The sequence below is a fragment of the Pristiophorus japonicus genome, chromosome 9 (assembly GCF_044704955.1).
Source record: "Pristiophorus japonicus isolate sPriJap1 chromosome 9, sPriJap1.hap1, whole genome shotgun sequence".
NCBI classification, from domain to species: Eukaryota; Metazoa; Chordata; class Chondrichthyes; family Pristiophoridae; genus Pristiophorus; species Pristiophorus japonicus.
Window position 1 is genome coordinate 166559330 of NC_091985.1, and position 24902 is coordinate 166584231.

At 46.3% G+C, this 24902-nt stretch overlaps 1 protein-coding gene across 1 annotated transcript in view; it reads left to right on the plus strand.

Annotated features, from left to right (window-relative positions):
• The first annotated feature begins 378 nt into the window (after positions 1-378).
• galm (galactose mutarotase) overlaps positions 379-24902 on the plus strand; it is a 38786-nt gene continuing 14262 nt past the window's right edge. Inside the window, exons 1-3 of the mRNA XM_070890072.1 lie at positions 379-752; positions 4057-4211; positions 22884-23090. Coding sequence (XP_070746173.1) covers positions 566-752; positions 4057-4211; positions 22884-23090 — 549 coding nt within the window. The 5' untranslated portion in view covers positions 379-565. The remainder of the gene's footprint in view (positions 753-4056; positions 4212-22883; positions 23091-24902) is intronic.

Consider the following 24902-nt stretch of genomic DNA (forward strand, 5'->3'; position numbering starts at 1 on the left):
AGGTGTAACTACCTGTAGCAGTATGGTACTGAAAATGAAAAGTGCTGGCTGCTCCCGTGTGAGCAACGAAATAAAACAGGTTTACACTTGCCCGCCTTTGTGGGCACAAGTAGAGGAATAAAGGAAACAATGAAATGAGGCACTTGTCAATCGATATTGGAACAAAATAGCAATATACCAAAAATCTCTTGATTTTTATTTTTTTTAAAGAGTTTGTCCCTTGATTGAAGGGAGGGTGGGGTTGGCATGTTGACCTGACTGGCAGCCTTTGGCCAGCAGCCTCCCTCCCCTCTGTCCCTCACACACTGACTGGGCGCAGGCTCAGTATTTATCCGCGGCAGGGGAGGCTTTCTGTTTTGTTTCAGTGAAGGAGCGGAGGCCGAGTTAGTCAGAGAGCGGCGCGGCAAGAGGACGGAAAATAGACTTATTTTGGCCAAAATCCGAATGAACTTTTGACCGTGGAGCAAACAAAGTGTCGCATCGGCGTGAGAGAAGGAACAGGGCGGAGAGAGAGAGAGAGGGATCCCGATTAACTGAGTGAAGGGGCTCCCCCCTCCCCCGGCCCATGGCGGAGGTGCACAGCGCCGTGCTCGGGCCGCTGGCCGACGGGAGGCTGGTGCGGCGCTTCACGCTGCGCTCCCGGGCCGTGACTCTCAGCGTCATGTCCCTCGGCGCCATCGTGACGGGCCTGGAGACCCGAGACCGGCGCGGGCTGGCCGCCGACATCGTCCTGGGCTTCGACTGTCTACAAGGTGGGGCCGCGGCCGGGGCCTGGGGCAGGGGCCGGGCTCCTGTCCACAAGCCCCTCACTACCAGGTCCCCTCACTACCAGGTCCCCAGGTCCCCTCACTACCAGGCCCCTCAACTACTAGGTCCCCTCACTATCTGGCCCCCTCACTACCAGGCCCCTCAATTACAAGGCCCCTCAACTACCCCTCAATTACCAGGCCCCTCAACTACCCCTCAGTTACCAGGTCCCCTCACTACCAGGCCCCTCACTATCCGGCCCCCTCAATTACCAGGCCCCTCAACTACCCCTCAATTACCAGGCCCCTCACTACCAGGCCCCCTCAATTACCAGGCCCCTCAACTACCCCTCAATTACCAGGCACCTCAGTGAAGCTGCTCGCTCTGAAACCAGGCAACCGGGAAGATCCTGGGTTTGATCCCTGGCCTGTGCCAACTGTTGCCAATTGCCGATTAAAAGTCGAGCATGAGCCCTTCCCCCACCCAAAGGTCAACAACAACTTGTATTTATATAAAAGCAAAATACTGCGGCTGCTGGAATCTGAAATAAAAACATAAACTGCTGGGCATCAAGGGGTATGGGGAGGAAAGTGGGAATATGGTGTTGAGATAGAGGATCAGCCATGATTATATTGAATGGCGGTGCAGACTCGAAGGGCCGAATGGCCTACTACTGCTCCTGTTTTCTATGTTTCTATGAATCTGAAATAAAAACAGAAAATGCTGGCAATCTCAGCGGGTCAGGCAGCATCTGCGGAGAGAGAAACAGAGTTAAAGTTTCGGGTCGATGACCCTTCATCAGAACTGGCGAATGTTCGAAAAGCACATATTGCACTGACCGGGGGAGGGGAGGAAAGAACAGAAGGGAAGGTCTGTGATAGGGTGGAAGGCAGGAGAGATTAGAGAGACAACAGGGATGATGGGCTGACTTGAAATGGTAATGGCAGAAGTTAGAAAAAGGTTAGTCTAGATAGTGTGTGAATTGTGGGATAATGACCAGTTGCCATTGGAGACAGAGAGAAAAAAATTACATAAGATCGGCGGCCCGGGGGGGAAGGGAGCCAAATATGGGCAGAGGTTACAGTCTGAAATTGTTGAACTCGATGTTGAGTCCAGAAGGCTGTAAAATGTCTAAACGAAAGATAAGGTGCTGTTCCTCGAGCTTACGTTGAGCTTCATTGGAACAGTGTAGGAAGCCGAGGACGGAGATGTCGGAGTGGGAGTGGAGCGGAGAATGAAAGTGACAGGCGACCCAAAGCTCGGGGTCACACTTACGGACTGAACGGAGGTGTTCCGCAAAGCGGTCACTCAGTGTAGCGCTGCGCATGGACGGAAACCCGGAACTTGCGATCTGTCAAGGTTCGCCTTGACAGATTTACCGCACCAACACAAAAATCACTTTTGCTGGCGTATAGCTGCCAACTGCTGCCCAGCAAATGCCCACAAAACCCTTACGGTAGAGTCTGCTTTCACCAGCATAAGGGTTAATATGAAAGTTAAATTAAAAAGCCACAAACATTTAAAATTTGTTTATTTAAATTTTGGCCCGGATTAAAATGTTTAAAATTAAATATCAAAAGATTACATTTTTATTGTAAATGCTTCATTAAAGGGACTTTTAATTAAATTTGAAAATGGCAACATTTATTTTTAATTCCAGTTGTGTAAATTCTTGAATTATTTGGGGATCCCTCAAAGCAGGGAGGTCCTGCTGCAACTGTATAGGGGATTGGTGAGGCCGCACCTGGAGTACTGCGTGCAGTTTTGGTCACCTTACTTAAGGAAGGATATACTAGCTTTGGAGGGGGTACAGAGACGATTCACTAGGCTGATTCCGGAGATGAGGGGGTTACCTTATGATGATAGATTGAGTTGACTGGGTCTTTACTCGTTGGAGTTCAGAAGGATGAGGGGTGATCTTATAGAAACATTTAAAATAATGAAAGGGATAGACAAGATAGAGGCAGAGAGGTTGTTTCCACTGGTCGGGGAGACTAGAACTAGGGGGCACAGCCTCAAAATACGGGGGAGCCAATTTAAAACCGAGTTGAGAAGGAATTTCTTCTCTCAGAGGGTTGTGAATCTGTGGAATTCTCTGCCCAAGGAAGCAGTTGAGGCTAGCTCATTGAATGTATTCAAGTCACAGATAGATAGATTTTTAACCAATAAGGGAATTAAGGGTTACGGGGATCGGGCGGGTAAGTGGAGCTGAGTCCACGGCCAGATCAGCCATGATCTTGTTGAATGGCGGAGCAGACTCGAGGGGCTAGATGGCCTACTCCTGTTCCTAATTCTTATGTTCTTATATGTCTATGGGGATTCCGTTTGTAAATTTAAGGGGAAGCTAGATAAACACATCAGGGAGAAAAGAATCCTCCTTTCTGAGGAGGACATGGCCCACAACATCTCCGGGTCGCTTTCGAACCACCTGCGTCCCTGGGCTGTGTGGGTACGCCTGTGTAAAGGACCGAAGTTCCCGAAGCCTGGGACCCAGCAGGTAGATGCAGATTTTTTTCCGGGTCGGAGGCGTACTCCAGAGCGGGAATTCACCACCACGAGGAGTAGTTGAGGCGAATAGCAGAGATACATGCTAGATAAACACATGTGGGAGAAAGGAATGGAAGGTTATGCCGATGAGGTAGATGAACTAGGGTGGGAAGAGGTTTTTGTGTGGAGCATAAACACATGCATGGACCTGTTGGACTGAATGGCCTGTTTCCATGTTGAAAATTCTATGTAACACACCCCCAGACAGGCCGTTCCTCAGTAGAGTTTTATTAGTTTTGTGGCAAACATTCCCCACAACCCTTTATGTTTTTATTTCAAATTCTAATGACAAAATAAGTGAGCAGTTTCCATTGCTCATTCCAAAGGGCAGTTTGGAAGAAGTAACATTTTTAGAGAGGAGTAAGCTGGGACGAAAGGGGACAGGGACAATAACAAGGTAATTTGTAGAGAACATCAAATTGTTATGAAACTCTTTTGAGTTTACCTGCGAAAACATAAAACATTAAACGGTGCCACCCGACCTGGGTGACACTCCAGACGTTTACAAGGCCCTTTTTTTTTTTTCCCCCTTTTTTTTTTGGGCACTAAAATCACAATTTTTCCCCAGTGCCCCCTATAAAAGGGAAGGGGACACTAAAAAACACCGGCAATTAAAACAAATTAACTTTAAAACGTAAAATCAAATTAAAATTTGGTTGCCGGGCGTGATGATGCACTCCAGTCCCTCCGGTGCTCAAATTGTTATGAAGTCAAAATCCCACACTCCATGGTGATAACAACTTGCTTCAATTATGTTTGCAGGATATGTTAACAAACACCCCTACTTTGGGGCAGTGATTGGCCGTGTGGCCAATCGAATTGCAGAAGGGAAATTCAGTATAGATGGGAAGGAATATCAGCTGCCCGTTAACAATGGGCCTAATAGTATACACGGTGGCCTGAAAGGATTTGACAAGGTAAGGCAGATTTATTACTGTACTGACCAATTAAATACAACAATTCAGTGATGTGAAGAAACTGGAGAAGCTGGGGTTCTTTAGAGCAGAGAAGGTTAAGGAGATTGGATGGAGATGGTCAAAATTATGAGGGTTTTTGAGAGAGGAAATGAGGAGAGACTATTTCTATTGATAGGATGGTCAGTAAACCAGGGGACACAGAGTGTAAGATAATTGGAAAAAGAACGAGAGGAGAGATGAGAATTTTTTTAACACAGCGAGTTGTGATCTCAAATGCGCTGCTTGAAAGGGCGGTGGAAGCAGAATCAATAGTAACTTTCAAAAGAGAATTGGATAAATACTTGAAATGGAAAGAATTGCAGGGATATGGCGGAAGAGTGGGGGAGTGGTACTAATTGGATAGCTCTTTCAAAGAATCGCCACAGGCACGATGGGCCGAAAGGCCACGTTCTGTGCTGTAAGATTCTATGATTCTATAGTAGCAAAATAATGATTTGTACTTTATTTTGTAAGTACTACACTAAAATTTAAATGTTCGATTTGTGAGAGGGGCTGTACAGTCTAACAGGTAAACCAGGTGGCCTTAGAAGAGGTCTGTGCGATGTCCTTTTTTTAGGACATTACACGTTTCCCGTACCAAATACACTTAATAGATGCCCATTAGAGGAAGACAGCTAAGTTAGAAAATAGAAGGATTTGGATTTGATTATTGACTCGTTGAAAGGGAGAAGGTCAAGAACTTGGGCCGGGGGAGAAGGACAGGAACGTGGGTGGGGGAGGTCAGGAACTTGGATCAGGTACAGGGTGGAGTGGGGCTAGGAGATCAGGCACTTGAGCAGGGTGGGTGGGGAGAATGTCAGAAACTTGGCGGGGGGGAGGTTACGCACTTTGGGGTGGAGGCAGGAAACTTGTTTGTGGGGGGGCGGGAGAAGATCTTAACCCATGAGAGTGAGTCCTGCCTGCTCCAAGTGAGCTTTGTTCTATCTGTACTCAGCAGTCAGAATGGCTCGAATTACACTTTACAAAGTCACTGATTACGTAGACAGGGCGGTTCTAATTACACATTCCTGAGAAACTGCTGGGTGTGTTTTATCCTCCAAGGGGACCAATCAGCAATCAGGTCTTGTGATCAAGGGGACCCAATCAGAGCTTTAGGTGTTGCAAACTAACGCGTCCAAAAATGGGTTCAGAGGTTATGGTTGGAAATTGTTCAATGCGATGAGTCCAGAAGGCCGTAAAGTGCCTAATCGAAAGATTGGGGGGGGTGCGGTTTGGAACAGAGGAGGCTGAGGGGAGACCTCATTGAGGTGTATAAAATTATGAGAGGTCTGGATATAGTGGATAGAAAGGGCCTATTTCCCTTAGCAGTGAGGTCAACAACCAGGGGGCATAAAGTTAAAGTAATTGGTAGGAGATTTAGAGATTTCAGGGGAAATGTCTTCACGCAGAGGGTGGAGGTGGTCTGGAACTCACTGCCTGAAAGGGTGGTAGAGGCAGAAACCCTCACCACATTTAAAAAGTACTTGGATGTGCACTTGAAGTGCCGTAACCTGCAGGACCTAGAGCTGGAAAGTGGGATTAGGCTGGACGAGTCTTTGTTGGCCGGAGCGGACACGATGGGCCGAAATGGCCTCCTTCCGTGCTGTAAATTTCTATTCTATTCTAACCTTTTTATTTATGCATTCAGTGTTTGTACAATAACATTGATAACCGTAATGTTTTACTGGATATTGTCTTGAGCTCATCCAATACTCTGCTGCTTGTGTGCTAACTTGCACCAAGTCCCGTTCACCCATCACCCCCTGTGCTCGCTGACCTACATTGGCTCCCAGTCTGGTAATGCCTCAGATTTAAAAATCTCATTGAATGTTGTGCAGGAATTTTGCACACTTTCTCATTAGAGAACCTGCTATAATACAGATTGCACAATAGTGGCAGGCGTATACAATGAAGGTCACGTAGAGTTTTACAGTTCTAGACAGTAGTGCTTAGTGATGGGACTGAGATCATTTCAAGGCAGGAGGATGGAGGCTTGATATATATATATATATATTTGTGTGTGTGTGTGTATCGCAGTGTGGGCTGGCCCGTGCTGCCCCTGGGTCCTCGCCTCTCGCCTCTTCTGGGCCCCAAACTTGCTAGGTGTGCGCGCTAGGTCCGTGCAGCAGAGCTGGTCTCCAGTTTGTCTTGGATAATCCTTGCCACTGGACCAAGACCTAGCTCTGTCAAGCCCGTGTGGTGGTTGGTGTGCAACAGTCACCACATTTTTTTTTAAATCCACGCACAGGCATCTTGCACCCTTCAAGATTTAGTTCGGACCTGGAATTTTAGGTCCTTCATTGAAACACCTGTGAACTTTTTGATGTGGAAACAAGTCATCCTCGATTCGAGGGACTGCCTATGATGTCTCCTTGACGGTGGCCTTTTGAAAGTAAATTGAAGAGCCGAGAGATGTTGTTTATGCCTCACGCCTTCCTGGCATGATAAGCATCTCAAACCAGTTTGAGGATGAAGAACAAAGAGCATTTTCAGTAGGCCAGACAAGCTGGCACTTGTCGGCCATCTTAATGGTTCAAGGCACATGTGCGTAAGCCAATCTGCTGCCAGGAGGAGGGCTATCTATTTAAATATTATAATGAGGCTTGGAGCCTCTGCCTTAACCTCTATTTTGAATTTATCTTTAGCTAGTCAGGTGTTGTAGGTCTCGTGAAACTCGCCATCTAAAGAAAGGCGAGGACTGCTGGATGCAGGAAGTAAGTGAGTGATACCCGCCTTCCTGCATGGCTCAGAGACATGGACCATGTACAGTAGACGCCTCAAAGCGCTGGAGAAATACCACCAACGATGTCTCCGCAAGATCCTGTAAATCCCCTGCAAGGACAGACGCGCCAATATTAGTGTCCTCAATCAGGCCAACATCCCCAGTATTGAAGCACTGACCACACTTGATCAGCTCCGCTGGGCAGACCACATTGTCCTCATGCCTGACACAAGACTCCCAAAGCAAGCGCTCTACTCGGAACTCCTTCACGGCAAACGACCCCAAGGGGGCAGAGGAAACGTTTCAAGGACACCCTCAAAGCCTCCTTGATAAAGTGCAACATCCCCACCGACACCTGGGAGTCTCTGGCCCAAGACCGGCCTAAGTGGAGGAAGTGCATCCGGGAGGACGCTGAGCACCTCGAGTCTCGTTGCCGAGTGCATGCAGAAATCAAGCGCAGGCAGCGGAAGAAGCGTGCAACAAACCAGTTCCACCCACCCCTTTCCCTCAACGACTGCCTGCCCCACCTATCACAGAGACTGTAATTCCCGTATTGGATTGTACAGTCACCTGAAAACTCACTTTTAGAGTGGAAGCAAGTCTTCCCCGATTTCCAGGGACTGCCTGTGATGATGATGTTGATGATGGATTGAGCTGCCTAACCGACCCCCCCTGCAATCAGAGACCTCCCCCAGCCTCTGAATCCCCCCCTCCAACCCTCCGACTTCCCTCCCCAGGCCTCTGATGCCCAGTATGAAGCCTCCACCTGCCCCCCCCCTGCAACCCCCATTCACCTGTGGCCCTCCGATCTTGTCTCTCTCCCCTATGCTCCTCTGACCGCCGATCTTTGCTGACAGCGCCCCCCTCCCCCCGGCAGCTCCTCTGTCCCTCCCTGCACTGCTCCTGGCCCCCAATTCTCACCCGACTCTCTTTCTCCCCCCCCCGTGCTCGTCATGGCCCTTGATCCGATCTCAAACCCCCGTCTGTTCCTCTGGCCGTCAATTAGTCCCACTCCCTCTGCTCGTTCCCCTTGGCCCTGCAATGTGCGTTTGTATAGCACCTTTAACATCCCAAGGTGCATCACAGGCTCCCAGTCCACCAGTGCCTTGATATTAAAATGATCATTACCTTGTTTCCAAAGCCCTCCATGGTCTCGCCCCTCCCTAGCTCTGTAAACTCCTCCAATCTTGAGATAATCTGCATTCCTGCAGTTCTGGCTACTTGTGCTTCCCCCACTTCGACACCCTTCCTGTGGCAGCTGTGCCTTCAGCCGTCTCGGACTTTACGCTCTGAAATTCCCTCTGCACCTTTCCACCGCCTCCTTTTAAGACTAGGCTTAAAATCTACCTCTTCAACTAAGCTTTTTGTCACCTGCCCTAAAGTCTCCATTTTATTTTGCGCAATGTCATTTTCTGCCTGATTAAACTCCTGTGACGCGCATTGGGATGTTTTACTATGTTACAGGCGCTATACAAATGCAACTTGTCGCTGAACTGGTTAACTAGGGATGTGGCAATGGCTTGATGTGATCCAAACGTCTATGCCTTGTTACCTCCTTTAAAACCCTCCTTAAAATCCAAGCTTCTGGACACCTGCCCTAATATCTCATTATGTGGCTGGGTGTCAAATTATGTTTGATAACGCTGTTTGATTACTGTGTTAAAGGTGGCTATATAATGCAAGTTGTTGAATATGGAGCAACAGAAAAATATGATCATACTTTAAGAGGACATTACTTCATATCCATTAATAACCACGGAACTATTTTCTGAGCTTGGGTAACTTTTTGTTAACATCAATTCTAATGTCAAGTGGAAAAGGCAGACTAAGTATTGGGTGTTTCAACATGGTTTTTTTGACCTGATGTTTACAGTGATGTTAAAAATGACCCTTAATAGATTAAAAACACTAACTGAGACAATTATTGGGAGAAGAGCCAATTAACTTTAGTAGGTCAGCCATTTTGCGATATTCTAATGTGTCTTTACACCATCTGCAGCATATTTGTCGTTGGGAATGACTGAAGTGACTTGTCCTGCAAGACTGAAGTTTAGCTAGGAGGCTGTGCTATCTGCTTAGAGCTGGCAGGCTGGGCTGGGGAAGGTGGAGAGCAGATCCTCGGGTGGGCAGGTGGGATTGTGAGAACAGGCCCCACCTTAATAATTAAAAAAGACGTAACCCTTTCTGAACAGTTCCTTTCATGACTCGCCGATTAGGCCTCAGTGCCTGGATAAAGTGGGACCAGCATGCTCCTCTGGATGTTCGTCCCAGGCAAATTGCACTCTGGGTCCCACAGCCGGCATAGGACCCCCGGTTGGCATATTTAAATAGCCTTCTGCCTGTTTTGGGCGGGAGCACTGGGCGCCTGCTTAAAGTCCCGCCTCAGAATTGAATCAGGCAGATTCATGGACGCACAAGGTCTTCACTAGATCTCCAACTGCTGATCACCAGTTTTTCAGACACCAAACAGACAGCCTCAGTTTAAAAATCCCCCACCTGCATGTTTAACAAAAGCTGCAAACTACTTTCAGTCTCTGGATTAATTTAACCAACTTTCTGACAGCTGAATAAATTTGCCCCACGCAAAACTAGGTCAAGAGAAGCACAGTGGTGTAAAGTTAGTGCCTTAACTGCTCCACTTGCTCTGTTTGCCTCATTAATTTGAGATTCCAGCTGTATTTACTGGGCCCTTTAACAGTGATGCAATTATGAATTAATTGTGTTTCCCTTTCCATTTAGCTGAGATCTCTGTGCATTCTCTGTTTTCTCTTGCATCAATCATTTTGGTTTGTTTCTAGATATTTATGCAGCATCCACCTGTCGGGTTGAAGTATATATAGAAAAAAGAAATACTTGCATTTATATAGCACCTTTCCCGGCCACAGGATGTCCCAAAGTGCTTTACAACTACTGAGGTACTCTTGATGTGCAGTCACTGTTGTAATGTAGGAAACGCGGCAGCCAATTTGTGCACAGCACGCTCCCACAAACAGCACTGAGATAATGGGCAGATAATCTGTTTTCGTGATGTTGATTGAGGGATGAATATTGGTCAGGACGCCGGGGTGAACTCCCCTGAAGAACGCAGCAGGGCTTGTCCTGGTGACACAGTTTTTGATGTTTTCTGGCCCATTATCATGATTAATTGAATGGGCAAAACTGTGGATTTCAATACAGGGTATAAACAAATGTGAGGTCACCCACTTTGGACCTAAAAAGGTATTTTTTAAATGGTGAAAAGCTAAAAACAGTCCAAAGAGACTTGGGCGGGGTGGGGTGGTCCAGGTACATTGATCATTAAAATGTCATGACAGGTACAGAAAATAATCAGAAATGCTACTGGAATGCTGGCCTTTATATCCAGAGGACTACAATACACGAGGGTAGAAGTTATGCTGCAGCTGTACAAAGCCCTGGTTAGACCACACCTGGAGAATGTGAGCCGTTCTGGGCACCACACCTTAGGGAGGGTATATTGGCCTTGGAGGGAGTGCAGCGTAGGTTTACCAGAATGATACCCGGAAGCCAAGGGTTACAGTACGAGGAGAGATTACACAAACTAAGGTTGTATTCCATGGAATTTAGAAGGTTAAGGGGTATTTGATCAAAGTTTTCAGGTTATTAAGGGGAACAGATAGGGGAGATAGAGAGAAACTATTCCCACTGGTTGGGGAGTCTAGGACTAGGGCCATAGGCTAAAAATTAGAGCCAGACCTTTCAGGAGTGAAATTAGGACACACAAAGGGTGATAGAAGTTCGGAACTCTCTTCCGCAAACGGCAATTGATGCTAGATCAATTGTTAATTTTACATCGGAGATTGATAGCTTTTCAGAGGTATTGAGGGATATGGGACATGGAGTTAAATTTTAGATCATCCATGATCTCACTGAATGGCGGAACAGGCTCGAGGGTCTGAATGGTCTACTCATTTTCCTATATTCCTTCTGCCAAACAGTCCTGTGCGACATCCAAAAGATCACCCAAGTGCAGAATGAAACCAGATCGAGCACACAATAGAAAAAATAACAGCACCAAAGACCGACAAGTCCCCAGGACCTGATGGTTTCCACCCCAGCGTTTTAAAGTGGGTGAGAGAATTGCATTTTGTTTAGCAATAACCCAAAGCACCCTCGATTTCAGGAATTGCCCCTTTTAGGTTGGAAAATTGCAAATGTAACTATTATTTAAGAAAGGTGAGAGAGAGAAACCAGGAAATTATAAACACATAGGTCTTATTGGAACCTATAATTAAGGACAGTGATTGAACACTTGGAGAAATTTGAGCTGATTAGAGAGAGCCAACGCGGATTTTTAAAGGATACGTCATGCCTAACAAACCTAATTGAATTTTTTGAGGAAGTATCTAAAGTAGTGCACAGGGGAATGTTTATGGATGTAGTTTATATGGACTTCAAAAAGGCATTCAATAAAGTTCCACATAAGAGACAGTTAGCTAAAATGAACGCTCACAGAATTCTAAGGTAAATTATTGATCTGGTTCGGAGATTTATTAGCTGGTAGAAGTCAGAGAGTAGGGATAATGGATATGTAATTTAATTGGAAGGCCGTGACGAGTGGTGACTCGCACATATCTGTGCTGGGACCTCAACTATTCACTATATTTTATAATGATTTGGATAATGCACCGAGAGCCATATACCCAAGTATGCCAGTGGCATAGTAAGTAGTGCGGACGGAGCATAAAATTATAAAGCGACATTGATAGATTAAGTGAGTGGCCGAAACTGTGACAAGTGGATTTCAATGCGGGTAATGTGTGAGGTCATCTATTTTGGGCCTAAAAAGGATAGATCCAAGTATGTTTTAAATGGTGAAAGGCTAGGAAATTTGGAGATCCAAAGAGATTTAGGGGTTCATGTACACATTATTAAAATGTAGTAGGCACATAGAAACAAATAATCATAACGCCTAATGGAATGTTAGCGTTTGTAACTAGAGGGCTAGAATGTAATGGGGAGGAAGTTTTGCTACAGCTGTACAAAGCCCTGGTTAGACCGTATCTGGCGAACTGTGCACAGTTCTAGGCACTGCACCTCGGAATGTATATATTGGCCTCGGAAGGAGCACAGCCTAGATTCACGAGAATGTTACCAGGCTCCACGGGTTAGATTGTTAGGAGATGTTACATAAACTAGGCTTGAATTCCCTGGAATACAGAAGGTTATGAGGTGATTTGTTTGAGGTTTTCAGAATTTTGAAAGGAATTGATTGAGTAGATAGAAAGGATCGTTTTCCGTTGGTGAGTGGGTCTAGGACCAAGGGACATAACTTTAATATCAGAGCCAGGCCATTCAAGAGAGAAGTTAATAAGAACGTAAGAATTAGGAGCAGGAGTAGGCCATACAGCCCCTCATACCTGCTCCACCATTCAATAAGATCATGGCTGATCTTTAACCTCACCTTCACTTTCCTGCCCGATCCCCATATCCCTTAGAGTTCAAAAATCTATCTATACTCAACGAATGAGCACCCACAGCCCTTTGAGGTAGAGAATTCCAAAGATTCACAACCCTCTGAGTGAAGAAATTCCTCCTCATCTAGGTCTTAAATGGACAATCCTTTATCCCGGGAATATGTCCTCTAGTGCTACTTCAACCAGGGGGAACATCCTCTCAGCATCTACCCTGTCAATCCCCCTCAGAATCTTACATGTTTCAATGAGATCACCTCTCGTCCTTCTAAACTCAAGAGTATAGTCCCGATCTACTCAATTTCTCCTCAATCATAAGAAACAAAAGGGGGGTAGAAGTGTGGAACTCTCTCCCACCAAAAGCAGTGGATGTTAACTCAATTTTAATTTTAAATCTGAGATCGATAGATTTTTGCTCGCCAAAGGTATTAAGGGATATGGAACCAAGATGGGTGGACGGCGTTATGATGCAGATCAGCCATGGTATCATTGAATGGCGGAAGAGGCTTGAGGGGCTGATTGGCCTACTCCTGTTCTATATTTCTAATCCAGATCAAGCACACAATCAAACCGAATCCAGCACACCGGACCTGGCCATAGCAAATTAGCCTCCTTCCCATCCCCAATGGTATGTGGGTAAGTGCTGCATAGGTGTTTGCAGAATACTGTTAGCCCCCTTCAGTAGCAGTGCGGGAGGTGTGTGGGTGTACGGCAGCAAGATAGAAGCATTGACTAGCCTTTAATTTGGAATCCTTTTATAGCATTTTATATAAAGAGTAACCGGGTAGCAAAAAATACATGCGTCAGGTCATAATGACTGTGGCTTTGAGTCACACTGATGGGTTAAATTTATAACGCAGTTGTTGTGCTCGAGTTTAATTGCAAACAGAGAAGTGCACGTTTATGGGAAATATGCTGAACTCTTTACCGGCCTTGCCTTGTGCGAGCACAGTTTCTTATAAACCAATATGGAAACTGGATCAGAGTGCACTTTGACAATGAAGGAGTACCATTGACAGCAAATGTTCCGTAATCCTGCTATCTATGGCACTTTGCAATATGGAAGACTCAATATCTAAAGACACAAACTATCGTAACTCTCAGAAGCTGTCACCAGGTCTACATTTAAAGTTAAACCTTGGGAGTTAGATTCCCTCCTTTTTTAGCAATGGGAATTACAAGACCGAAAGGGGTTGATCAGTCTAGTTGGTGTTTACCTGTCCATGAGCAGTCGTTCTAATCCCTTGTGCTTGCCCTGTTCTAAAACCATTTCTCTGCCTTTCCTTCAACCAGCCATCTAAACATAAAAATATTGACATGATCTCAAAATGAGAGCTAGGTCAGTTAGGAGTGAATTTGAGAAGCTCTTTTTCATACAATTGGTAGTAAAAATCTGGCATTCTCTCTCCCAAAAGACTGGATACTGGGGGTCCATTGGAGTTTTCAGGAGTGGAATTGATAGATTTATGTTGGGCAAGGGTATCAAGGGACATGCAGCAAAGGCAGCTAAATAGAGTTGAGCTCCAACACACAAACGTATATTTATATAGCGCCTTTAATGTAGTAAAATGTCCCAAGGCACTTCACAAGAACATTATCCAACAAAATTTGACACTGAGCCACATGAGATATTGGGACAGATGACCAAAAGCTTGGTCAAAGAGGTAGGTTTTAAGGAGGATCTTAAAAGAGGAGAGAGCTTTAGGGAGGGTATTCTAGAGCTTCGAGCCTAAGCCGCTGAATGCACTGCCGCCATTGGTGGAGCGATTAAAATTGGAGATGCGGAAGAGGCTAGAATTGGAGAAGCAGAGAGATCTCTGAGGTTTGTAGGGTTGGAGGAGATTACAGAGATCGGGAGGGTGAGGCCACAGAGGGACTTGGAAAACAAGGATGAGCTTTTTAAAATGGAGGCTTTGCTGGGAGTCAATGTAGGTCAGCGAGCACAAGGGTGATGGGGGAACAGAACTTGGTGCGAGTTAGAATAGCAGAGTTTGGATGAGCTCAAGTTTATGAAGGGTGGAAGATGGGAGACTGGCCAGGAGAGCGTTGGAATAGTCAAGTCTCGAGGTAACAAAGGCCTGGATGAGGGTTTCAGCAGCAGCTGGGCTGAGGCAGGGGTGGAGCCAGGCGATGTTACGGAAGTAGGTGGTCTTGGTGATGGAGCGGATATGTGGCCGGGATTCAGATAGGACACCAAAGTTGCGAACGGTCTGATTCATCCTCAGACAGTGGTCAGGGAGAGGGATGGAATCGGTGGTAAGAAACAGAGTTTGTGGCGGGGATCGAAGACGATGGCTTTGGTCTTCCGATATTTAGTTGAAGGAAATTTCTGCTCATCCAGTACTGGATGTCCGACAAGCAGTCTGACAAATTAGAGACAGTGTAGAAACATAGAAAATAGGTGCAGGAGCAGGCCATTCGGCTTTTTGAGCCTGCACCACCATTCATGGCTGATCATTCACCTCAGTACCTCATTCCTGCTTTCTCTCCATACCCCTTGATCCCTTTAGTCATAAGGGCCACATATAAGGAGTAACTTGGTAGCAAAAAATACATGTGTCAGGTCATAATGCCTGTGGCTTTGAGTCACACCGATGGGTTAAATTTATAACGCAGTTGTTGTGCTCGAGTTTAATTGCAAACTGAGAAGTGCACGTTTATGGGAAATATGCTGTTCCTTTTGAATATATCTAACAAACTGGCCTCAACAACTTTCTGTGGTAGAGAATTCCACAGGTTCACAACTCTCTGAGTGAAGAAGTAGGGGTTGAAAGAGGTGGTGGTGAGGTAGAGCTGGGTGTCATCGGCATACATGTGAACCTTTTGTGCTAGAAAAGAGAATGTCCTTGAGGAGTCAAAGAGAGAATCTATTTAGTTGGAGTTGAGAAACCACACAGGAACTACTTGATGTAATTTATAGGCCAACAAATAGTAGGAAAGAGCAGATTTGAAAAGAAGTTACTGAGGGATGCATGATCTATACAGTAGTGATAATAGGAGACTTTAATTACCCCAATATTGAATGCGGCAGTGATTGGGTCAAGGGCAGAGAAGGGGAGGAATTTCTGAAGTGTGTTCAGGAGAATTTTCATGTACAGTATGTTTCCTGTCCAATGAGGAAGGAGACAATGCTGGATCTAGTCCTGGGAATGAAGTGGGTCAACTGGAGAATGTCACAGTTGGGGAGCATCTCGGGAATAGTGATCATAATATCGTAAGGTTCAGATTAGTTATGGAGAAGGACAAGGCGCAATCTGGAATAAAATATTTAACTGGAGGAGGGCTAATTTCAGCGAATTGAGGAGGGATCTGGCCCGGGTAAATTGGAGTCAAAGACTTGTAGGCAGAAATGTAATGGAGAAATGGCCGGCCTTTAAAGAGGAGATGGTTTGGATGCAGTCTAGGTACATCCCCAGAAGGGGAAAAGTGAAGGCAACCAAAGTAGGAGTTCCCTGGATGATGAAGGAGTTAAAGAGTAGGATGTAGCAGAAAAAGGGGGCTATTACAGATATCAGCTTGATACTGATACCTAGCCAAAGACCGCCCTAAGTGGAGGAAGTGCATCCGGGAGAGCGCTGAGCACCTCGAGTCTCATCGTCAAGAGCATGCAGAAATCAAGGGCGTGCGGCAAACCAGTCCCACCTACCCTTCAACGACTATCTGTCCCACCTGTGACGGGGACTGTGGTTCTCGTATTGGACTGTTCAGCCACCTAAGGACTCATTTTTAGAGTGGAAGCAAGTCTTCCTCGATTCCGAGGGACTGCCTATGATGATGATACAAGGGAGAATCAGGCTAAATATAAAAGGTACAGGGAAGTGAAAAGGAAATAACCGAGACAAAGAGACAGTTGAATAGATTGGTGGATATCATAAAAGAGAATCCATACGTCTTCTAAAAGGGTTGTCGGAGGAGCGTTGGGGCTGATTAGGGACTGAAATGGAGATCTGTTGATGGAGGTAGAAGACATGGCTGAAGTACTGAATGAGTACTTTGCATCAGTGTTTACCAAAGTTATGGTAAACAAAGAGATTGCTGAGATACTGGATGAGATAAAAATAGATAGACGAGTTACTAGAAAGGCGGGCGGTACTTAAAGTGGACAAGTTATCCGGATGGATGGGATGCACCCTAAGTTGCTGAGTGAAGTAAGGGTACAAATTGCAGAGTCAGGCGAGTGCAGTCCCACCCAGCTGGACGATGGTGGCGAGGTGTTCGAGGAGGATTGTCTGGTCAAGCATGTCAAAGGCTGCAGACAGGCTCAGAAGGATGAGGACGGAAAGCGCACCATGGCCACAGTCACATAGGATGTCATTTGTGACTTTAATATGGGCCATTTCAGTACTGTGTGGGCGGAAGCCTGATTGGAGGGATTCATAAATGCGGGAAAGATGGGCACAGATTTGAGAGGGGACAACACGTTCAGGACTTTGGAGAAGAAAGGGAGGTTGGAGATGGAGCGGTAGTTTGCTAGGACGGAGGGGTCCAGGGCAATATTCCCAGTCAGTTATCTTTGGGCCACGTAGCCCCCTTTAACGGGCTGCATTGCCCATTTGAAAGGCTGCACATATGCGTTTTTTTTTCAATTTAAAAGCCAACTTACCGGCTGCATGAGACTCCAAGAGCATTGCATAGCCCCGCAGGTTAAAGGGAGCAACAGGGTGGGTTTTTTGTGGAGAGGGGTAATGACGGCAAATTTGAAGGGGAGGGGGACAGTACTTGAAGAGAAAGAACTGTTAACAACATCAGCTAACATGGGGGCCAGGAAGGGAAGTTGGGTGGTCAGCAGTTTGGTGGGAATAGGGTCAAGGGAGCAGGAGATGGGATTCATGGAGACATATGGGGAGATAGGAGAGAAACTAGAGAAAGATGCGATTTCAGGGCTAAGGCAGAAGGGGAGCCTTAGGGGAAGTTTGGCCCAGTGGGCTCGGGCAGGGAGGGGAAGTGGCAGAGGCAGCTGAAAGGTTGGTCTCAATCTTAATGACAAAGAAGTTGATAAGGTCCTCGCACTTGTTGCTGGAAGTGAGGATGGAGGAGGCAGGGCAGAGGGATTTAGGAAGACGATTTGTAGTGGACAAGAGAAGCTGGGTTTATCTTTGCATTCAGGATGATCCTGGAATAGTAGCAGTTTTGGCAGCAGAGAGCAGGACCCGATAGTGCTTTCTGTGGTCCAGCCAGATCTGGCGGTGAATCGCTAACCCAGTTGTCCGCCATAAACGTTCAAGTCTGCGTCTCTTGGACCTAAGGGAGCGGAGATGAGGGCTGTACCAGATCAGCTATAGTATAATTCAGTGGCAGAGCAGGCTCAAGGGGCTGAATGGCCTACTCCTGTTCCTTTTTCGCTGCTTCAATTACTACGGTAATTGTGGGTCTCCAGTCTCCAATGGGCCCTGATCAGGAGCAGTAGTACGAGCTAAAGAAAAGGGGAGTAGCACCTGCAGGTGTGGTTTCTGAACAGCGCACTGCTCAAAATCCTTTATACAGGCGCAACGTCCCGAATCCAGAATTCCGAAAACTGGAATTGTCCGAAAACCGGACATTTCGGCAAGCGGCGAGGTCCAAAATCTGGCATGGACTCAGTCCCAGGGATTCCGGATTTCAGACGTTGTACCTGTATTGGTGTATGTGTGTGTGTGCGTGTTACCTATATATGTCACATGATATTGGCTGTTGGCTTTATGAAGAATATGACTTTTTGCTCATTGAACTTGTGTGTCGCAGCCCTGTAAAGAAAGCAGTTGAAGATAGGTTTCTTTTAAAAGCTGATGCTGTTGAGTTGGAATTAGGCGAGAACAATACAAAACCTCAGCTGCACAATTGTGTGCCTCAGGTGCTTCCTATCGCAATGAGAGACTGCTACAAATTAATTATACATGTGGATTCTGCAGCTGTTGCTCGGGAGATGTGTGACAAAGATTGCATCTTTAGCCACAGACAATGAATAACATTTCCCTTGAAACCTAAGATAACTTCGATAAAGCACCTAAGCGCCTTCCGCCCTACTACATGCAGGTTTGCACAAGCTAACAGAGTGCATCTCCAACATGCCATAGTGAGAATCAAATCTGATCCACATTGCAGAAATGTGTTGTGCCTCTTCATTGAAAGTGTTTTTTAATATGGCTCTTAAGAAATGTTACTACCTCTAACTTGCAATTGATTAGCACCTTCCATAGCGTCAGGATGTCTCAAAGTGCTTTACAGCCAATGAAGTACTTTTGAAGTGTAGTCACTGTTGTAATGTAGTAAACGCGGTGGCCAACTTGAGCACAGTAAGCTCCCGTAAACAGCAATGAGACAATGAGCAGATAATCTGTTTTTTAGTGATGTTGTTTGAGGAATAAGTATTGGCCAGGACACCGGGAGAACTCCCCTGCTCTTCTTCGAAATAATGACGTGGAATCTTTTACATCCACCTGAGAGGGCAGACAGGGCCTTGGTTTATCGTTTCATCTGAAAAACAGCGCCTCCGACAGTTTAAACCAATTCATACAAAACTCTGCTGCCCATATCTTATCCCACACCAATTCCTGCTCACCCACCACTCCTGTTTTTGTGACTGGAAAGCTGTTTCCAGTGGGGTTCCGCAGGGCTCAGTATTAGGTCCCTTGCTTTTTGTGGTGTACATCAATGATCTAGACTTGAATATAGGGGGTATGATTAAGAAGTTTGCAGATGATATTAAAATCGGCTGCGTGGTTGATAATGAAGAAGAAAGCTGTAGACTGCAGGAAGATATCAATGGACTGGTCAGGTGGGCAGAACAGTGGCAAATGGAATTCAAGTGTGAGGTAATGCATTTGGGGAGGGCTAATAAGGCAAGGGAATACACAATAAAAGGTAGGACACTGAGAAGTGTAGAGGAACAAAGGGACCTTGGAGTGCAGGTCCACAGATCCCTGAAGGTAGCAGGCCAGGTAGATAAGGTGGTCAAGAAGGCATATGGAATACTTGCCTTTATTAGCCGAGGCATAGAATACAAGAGCAGGGGAGTTATACTAAATCTGTATAAAACACCACTTAGTCCTCAGCTGGAGCACTGCGTGCAGTTCTGGTCACCACATTACAGGAAAGATGCAATTACACTGGAGAGGGTACAGAGGAGATTTACGAGGATGTTGTCGGGAGTGGAGAACCTTAGCTATGAGGAAAGATTGGAGAGGCTGGGTTTGTTTTCCTTGGAACAGAGGAGGCTGAGGGGAGACCTTATTGAGTTGTATAAAATTATGAGGGGTCTGGATAAAGTGGATAGGAAGGACCTAATTCCCTTAGCAGAGGGGGCAAAGATTTAAAGTCATTGGTAGAAGGTTTAGAGGGGATTTGAGGGGAAATGTCTTCACCCAGACGATGGTGGGGGTCTGGAACTCACGGCCTGACAGGGTGGTGGAGGCAGAAACCCTCACCACATTTGAAAAGTACTTGGATATGCACTTGAAGTACCGTAACCTACAGGGTTACGGACCTAGAGCTGGAAAGTGGAATTAAACTGGATAGCTCTATCGGCTGGCACGGACACGATGGGCTGAAATGGCCTCCTGCTGTGCTGTAAATTTCTATGATTCTATGATTCTGTCCTTGTTGACTACATTGGCTCCCGGTCCCCCAATGCGTCCAATTTAAAATGATCAAAACCCTCCATGGCCTTGCCCCTCCCAATCTCTGTAACCTCCTCCTCCAGCCCTCCAAACTTCCATGAACTCTGACTTCCTTCAGTTCTAGCCTCCTGTCCATCGCCCACTCCTTTCAACCTGAACATTGGCAGCTTTTCCTTGACCCAAAACTCTAGAATTCCCTCCCTAAACTTTCCAGCTCTCCACTTCTGTCTCTTCCTTAAAACCCACCTCTGTGACCAAGCTCAATAAGGCCACCTTTGGTTTAACATCCATTTTTGTTTGATGACGTGTCTGTGAAGCACCTTGGGACGTTTTTCTACGTTAAGAGTGTTATATAAATGCAAGTTGTTAATGTTGCTGCCTGTAGGGAGGTTGCTGAGCAACAGGACACACGGCTAATAATGGGAGCTCTTTCGATTCAGACAAGAATCTCTGCGCCTTTGAGAGCGGCTCTGTGTGCTTTGACTGGGAATAATTGCTGCCATAGTTTCTGAAACATTGCTGCTCCTTCCTTCTCTTCCCGGCCATTGCTGGCCTTGCCTTCAGTTGTGGAATTCCCTCTCTAAACCTCGCTACCTCTCTCTCTAAGGCCCTCCTTAAAACCTACCATCTGCCCCAAAGTCTCCTTCCTTGGCTCGGTGTCTTTTTTTTTGTGTGATTACTCTCCTGTGAAGCACCTAGGGATGTTTTACAATCTTAAAGCCGCTATATAAATGCAAGTTGTTGCTGAGTTTGCATTGAGCACTGCCTAGGTTCAATGCATTCACCTGTCCTGCAGGAAATGGCTGAGTGAGGTGTCAATACAATACCCTGATAAAGAAACTTTTTCATGGAACATGCCATTTCTGGAGTCAAGAAGTTAAACCAGGGGATATAGTCTAAGGATAAGGGGTAAGCCATTTAGGACTGAGTGAGTGAAGAAGTTTCTCCTCATGAGAGTTGTTAACCTGTGGAATTCCCTACCGCAGAGAGTTGTTGATGCCAGTTCGTTAGATATATTCAAGAGGGAGTTAGATATGGCCCTTACAGCTAAAGGGATCAAGGGATTTGGAGAGAAAGCAGGAAAGGGGTATTGAGGGAATGATCAGCCATGATCTTATTGAATGGTGGTGCAGGCTCGAAGGGCCGAATGGCCAATCCTGCACCTATTTTCTATGTTTCTATGAGTATTTTACTAAAATATGATCACACCATCTTGCACTTGGATCACTGTAATTCAAACTGGAGTGTAACTGGACTTCAGTGTGATTACTCACTGACCACATTCAATGCTGTTGAGTTGTTTGACTATTCTGTGGTAACAATATAGAGATGGATTGTGCTGAGCAATTCTATATCTGGAATGTGTCAGCCATGGATCAATGGTAACGCTCTCGCCTCTGAGTCAAGTCCAGTCCCACTCCAGGGACCTGAGCACAAAATCTAGGCTGGAACTCCAGTGCAGTGCTGAGGGAGTGTTGCACCGTCAGAGCTGCCATCTTTTGGATGAGACGTTAAACCGAGGCCCCATCTGCCCTCTCAGCTGGAAAAGATCCCATGGCACCATTTCAGAGAAGAGCAGGGCCGTTCTCCCCGGTGTCCTGGCCAATATTTATCCCTCAACCGACATCACTAAAACAGATTATCTGGTCATTTGCACTTTGCTGTTTGTGGGACCTTGCAGTGTGCAAATTGGCTGCTGCATTTCCTACATTACAACAGTGACTACTCTTCAAAAGTACTTCATTTGCTATAAAGTGCTTTGGGATGTCGTGAAGTTGTGAAAGACTCTATATAAATCCAAGTCTTTCTTTTACTATTACTGTTGGTATAATTCTCCAACTTCCCCATATCAACCTCATTCCATTAGCAGGAATTTCTCAAGTCATTATATGTTGTGGTTTTCCAGTTAGGGATCATCATCATAGGCAGTCCCTCGGAATCGAGGAAGACTTGCTTCCACTCTTAGCATGAGTCCTTAGGTGGCTGAACAGTCCAATATGAGAATCCCAGTCACAGGTGGGACAGACAGTTGAGGGAAGGGGTGGGTGGGATTGGTTTGCCGCACGCTCTTTCCGTTGCCTGCGCTTGATTTCTACATGCTCTCGGCGTTGAGACTCGAGGTGCTCAGCGCCCTCTCAGATGCACTTCCTCCACTTAGGGTGGTCTTTGGCCAGGGACTCCCAGGTGTCAGTGGGGATGTTGCACTTTATCAGGGAGGCTTTGAGGGTGTCCTTGTAATGTTTCCACTGCCCACCTTTGGCTCGTTTGCCATGAAGGAGTTCCGAGTAGAGCGCTTGCTTTGAGAGTATCGTGTCAGGCATGCAAACAATGTGGCCTGCCCAGCGGAGCTGATCAAGTGTGGTCAGTGCTTCAATGCTGGGGATGTTGGCCTGGTTGAGGACGCTAACGTTGGTGCATCTGTCCTCCCAGGGGACTTGTAGGATCTTCACCTGTGACCTTTGGGTCAGAGCAGCAGAGTGGCTCAGTTTAATGCTGCCTGAAATAGCAATGGCAATATAAGAAACTACATATCATGTATCAAACTGCAATTCCCTTCTCCCAAAAGCTGAGATTGCAGGCCAGGGTCAATTGGAATTTTCAAGACTGAGATCAATAGATTTTTATTGGGTAAGGGTATCAAGGGATATGGAGCAACGGTAGGTAAATGGGGTTGAGGTACAGATCAGTCATGATGCATTTGAATGGTGTAACAGGCCCGAAGGTCGGAAACGCCTACTCCTGTTCCTAATCTTGAGATTAGATCCATTTCAATGTTTTGCAACCATTGTGTCGATTTAAATTGGTCAGTAATTTCAGTTGCTGTTTAATTATTTTTTTTGTTAAGGTGAATGCACATTTAATGTGTTTTTTTTTTAAATTGTAGGTGCTTTGGACACCTGAAGTTTTGCCGAATGGAGTGAGCTTTTCAATGACGAGCGCTGATGGTGACGAGGGGTATCCTGGGGAGCTGAAAGTCTGGGTGAAGTACACTCTGGATGGAGAAGAACTGGCTATTAATTACAGAGCCCAGACCACCAAAACCACTCCAATAAACCTGACCAACCATTCCTATTTCAATCTCGCAGGACATGTAAGATCAATTATTTTAACAAGTTAAAAGCTATAGATAGATCTGTTTTTAATACTGGCGTGGCTGGGGTGACGATACAGTCAGAGATGCTTTTAATAAGTCAGACCTTTCATTCATGAGCCATTGAATTTCCCTCACCGTGTCCATCTGTTTTGATTCACCTGAATCAGGCCCCAATATTTACGGGGAGGATGCGCAGTGGTGGGGGCAACTGGAAATCCCAGGGGTGTGGAAGTCCTGCCGAATTTAACCGCAGGGCCTCATTATCATTTTCTTCCGTTTCCCGCCCGGCAGACAGCCAGATTGACCGCCCGGCCAGCTGCCGGTCGGGATAGCCAGCAACCGTTGGGGACGGTCTCCGGTAATCGGAAGCGATTGGGGCTTGGTGGGGGTCTTTACCCGCTCGTAAGACACCAAGGGTGTGTAATATTCTTCATGTAAATGTGGAAAAAGCCTGTGCCAAAGGAACTGACTCTCACTCAACCATCAAACATTTGTCAGAGCCCGGTAAGCAGGAGGGAGGGCGGGAAAGATGGGAGCACGGTATTGGAGCTTGGTGGAGGTTGGAGGAGGGTCAGAGCCCAGCAATGCTGAGGGAGGGCGGGAGGAAAGATGGGGGGTGGGGAGATTTGACTGATTGCAGCAGTGAGGAGAATCCGGGGGAGCACTTGCTCCTCGTGGCCCACAAGGAGTGCTCTTATCTGGTCAAAGACCGCCCTAAGTGGAGGAAGAGCATCCGGGAGGGCGCTGAGTACCTCGAATCTCGTCGCCGAGAACGTACAAAAAACAAGCGCAGGCAGCGGAAAGAGCATGCGGCAAACCAGTCCCACCTCCCCTTCCCTCAACCACTGTCTGTCCCACCTGTGACAGGGACTGTAATTCCCCTATTGGACTGTCCAGTGGATTTCGAGGGACTGCCTATGATGATGATCTTACCCAGTGGCGACGGCTTCATTGCCCATCTTCATTTTGTTGCTGTTAAATTGAACGGAGTGACTCCTGCCAACGAACCTGGAAATTTCGATGATGTTTCTACTTGCCCCGCTCTGTTTTCCTGACATTTCAGCCCCAGCTCCGTTTTCCCGACATTTCAGCCACCGCTCCCTGTTCCTGACATTTCCGCCCCGTTCCCGACATTTCAGTCCCTGTTCCCGACATTTCCGCCCCTGTTCCCGACATTTCAGCCCCCGCTCCCTGTTCCCGACATTTCAGCCCCCGCTCCGTTTTACCGACATTTCAGCCCCCGCTCCGTTTTCCCGACATTTTAGCCCCGCTCCCTGTTCCTGACATTTCCGCCCCTGTTCCCGACATTTCAGCCCCGCTCCCTTTCAATTTTTTTCAAACTGAGCCTCCAAATTTTCTCTAGACGACATGATGTTCACGTTATTTTATAAAGTTTCATCCCAGTTAAAAAGTAATCAGAACCTATTAAAAAATAAGCACATCTGATATGATTTGACAGTCTTCACCGAACAACGAACAGTCGCTGCAAATGGCTTCACAGCATAGTTTCATCCAACAGTTTTTTTTTCCAAATCGGAACCATCAAAAAAAACACTCAGACTGCGCATACGCAACTACTTCCAGTTCATTAGGTTCTTCCAGTTCACTACTTCCAGGAAACTATAGGCCAGTTAGCCCAATATCTGTAGTTGGGAAAATGTTGGAGTCCATTTTTAAAGAAACAGTAGCAGGACATTTGGAAAAGCAAAATTCGGTCAGGCAGAGTCAGCATGGATTTATGAAGAGGAAGTCATGTTTGACAAATTTGCTGGAATTCTTTGAGGATGTAACGAACAGGGTGGATAAAGG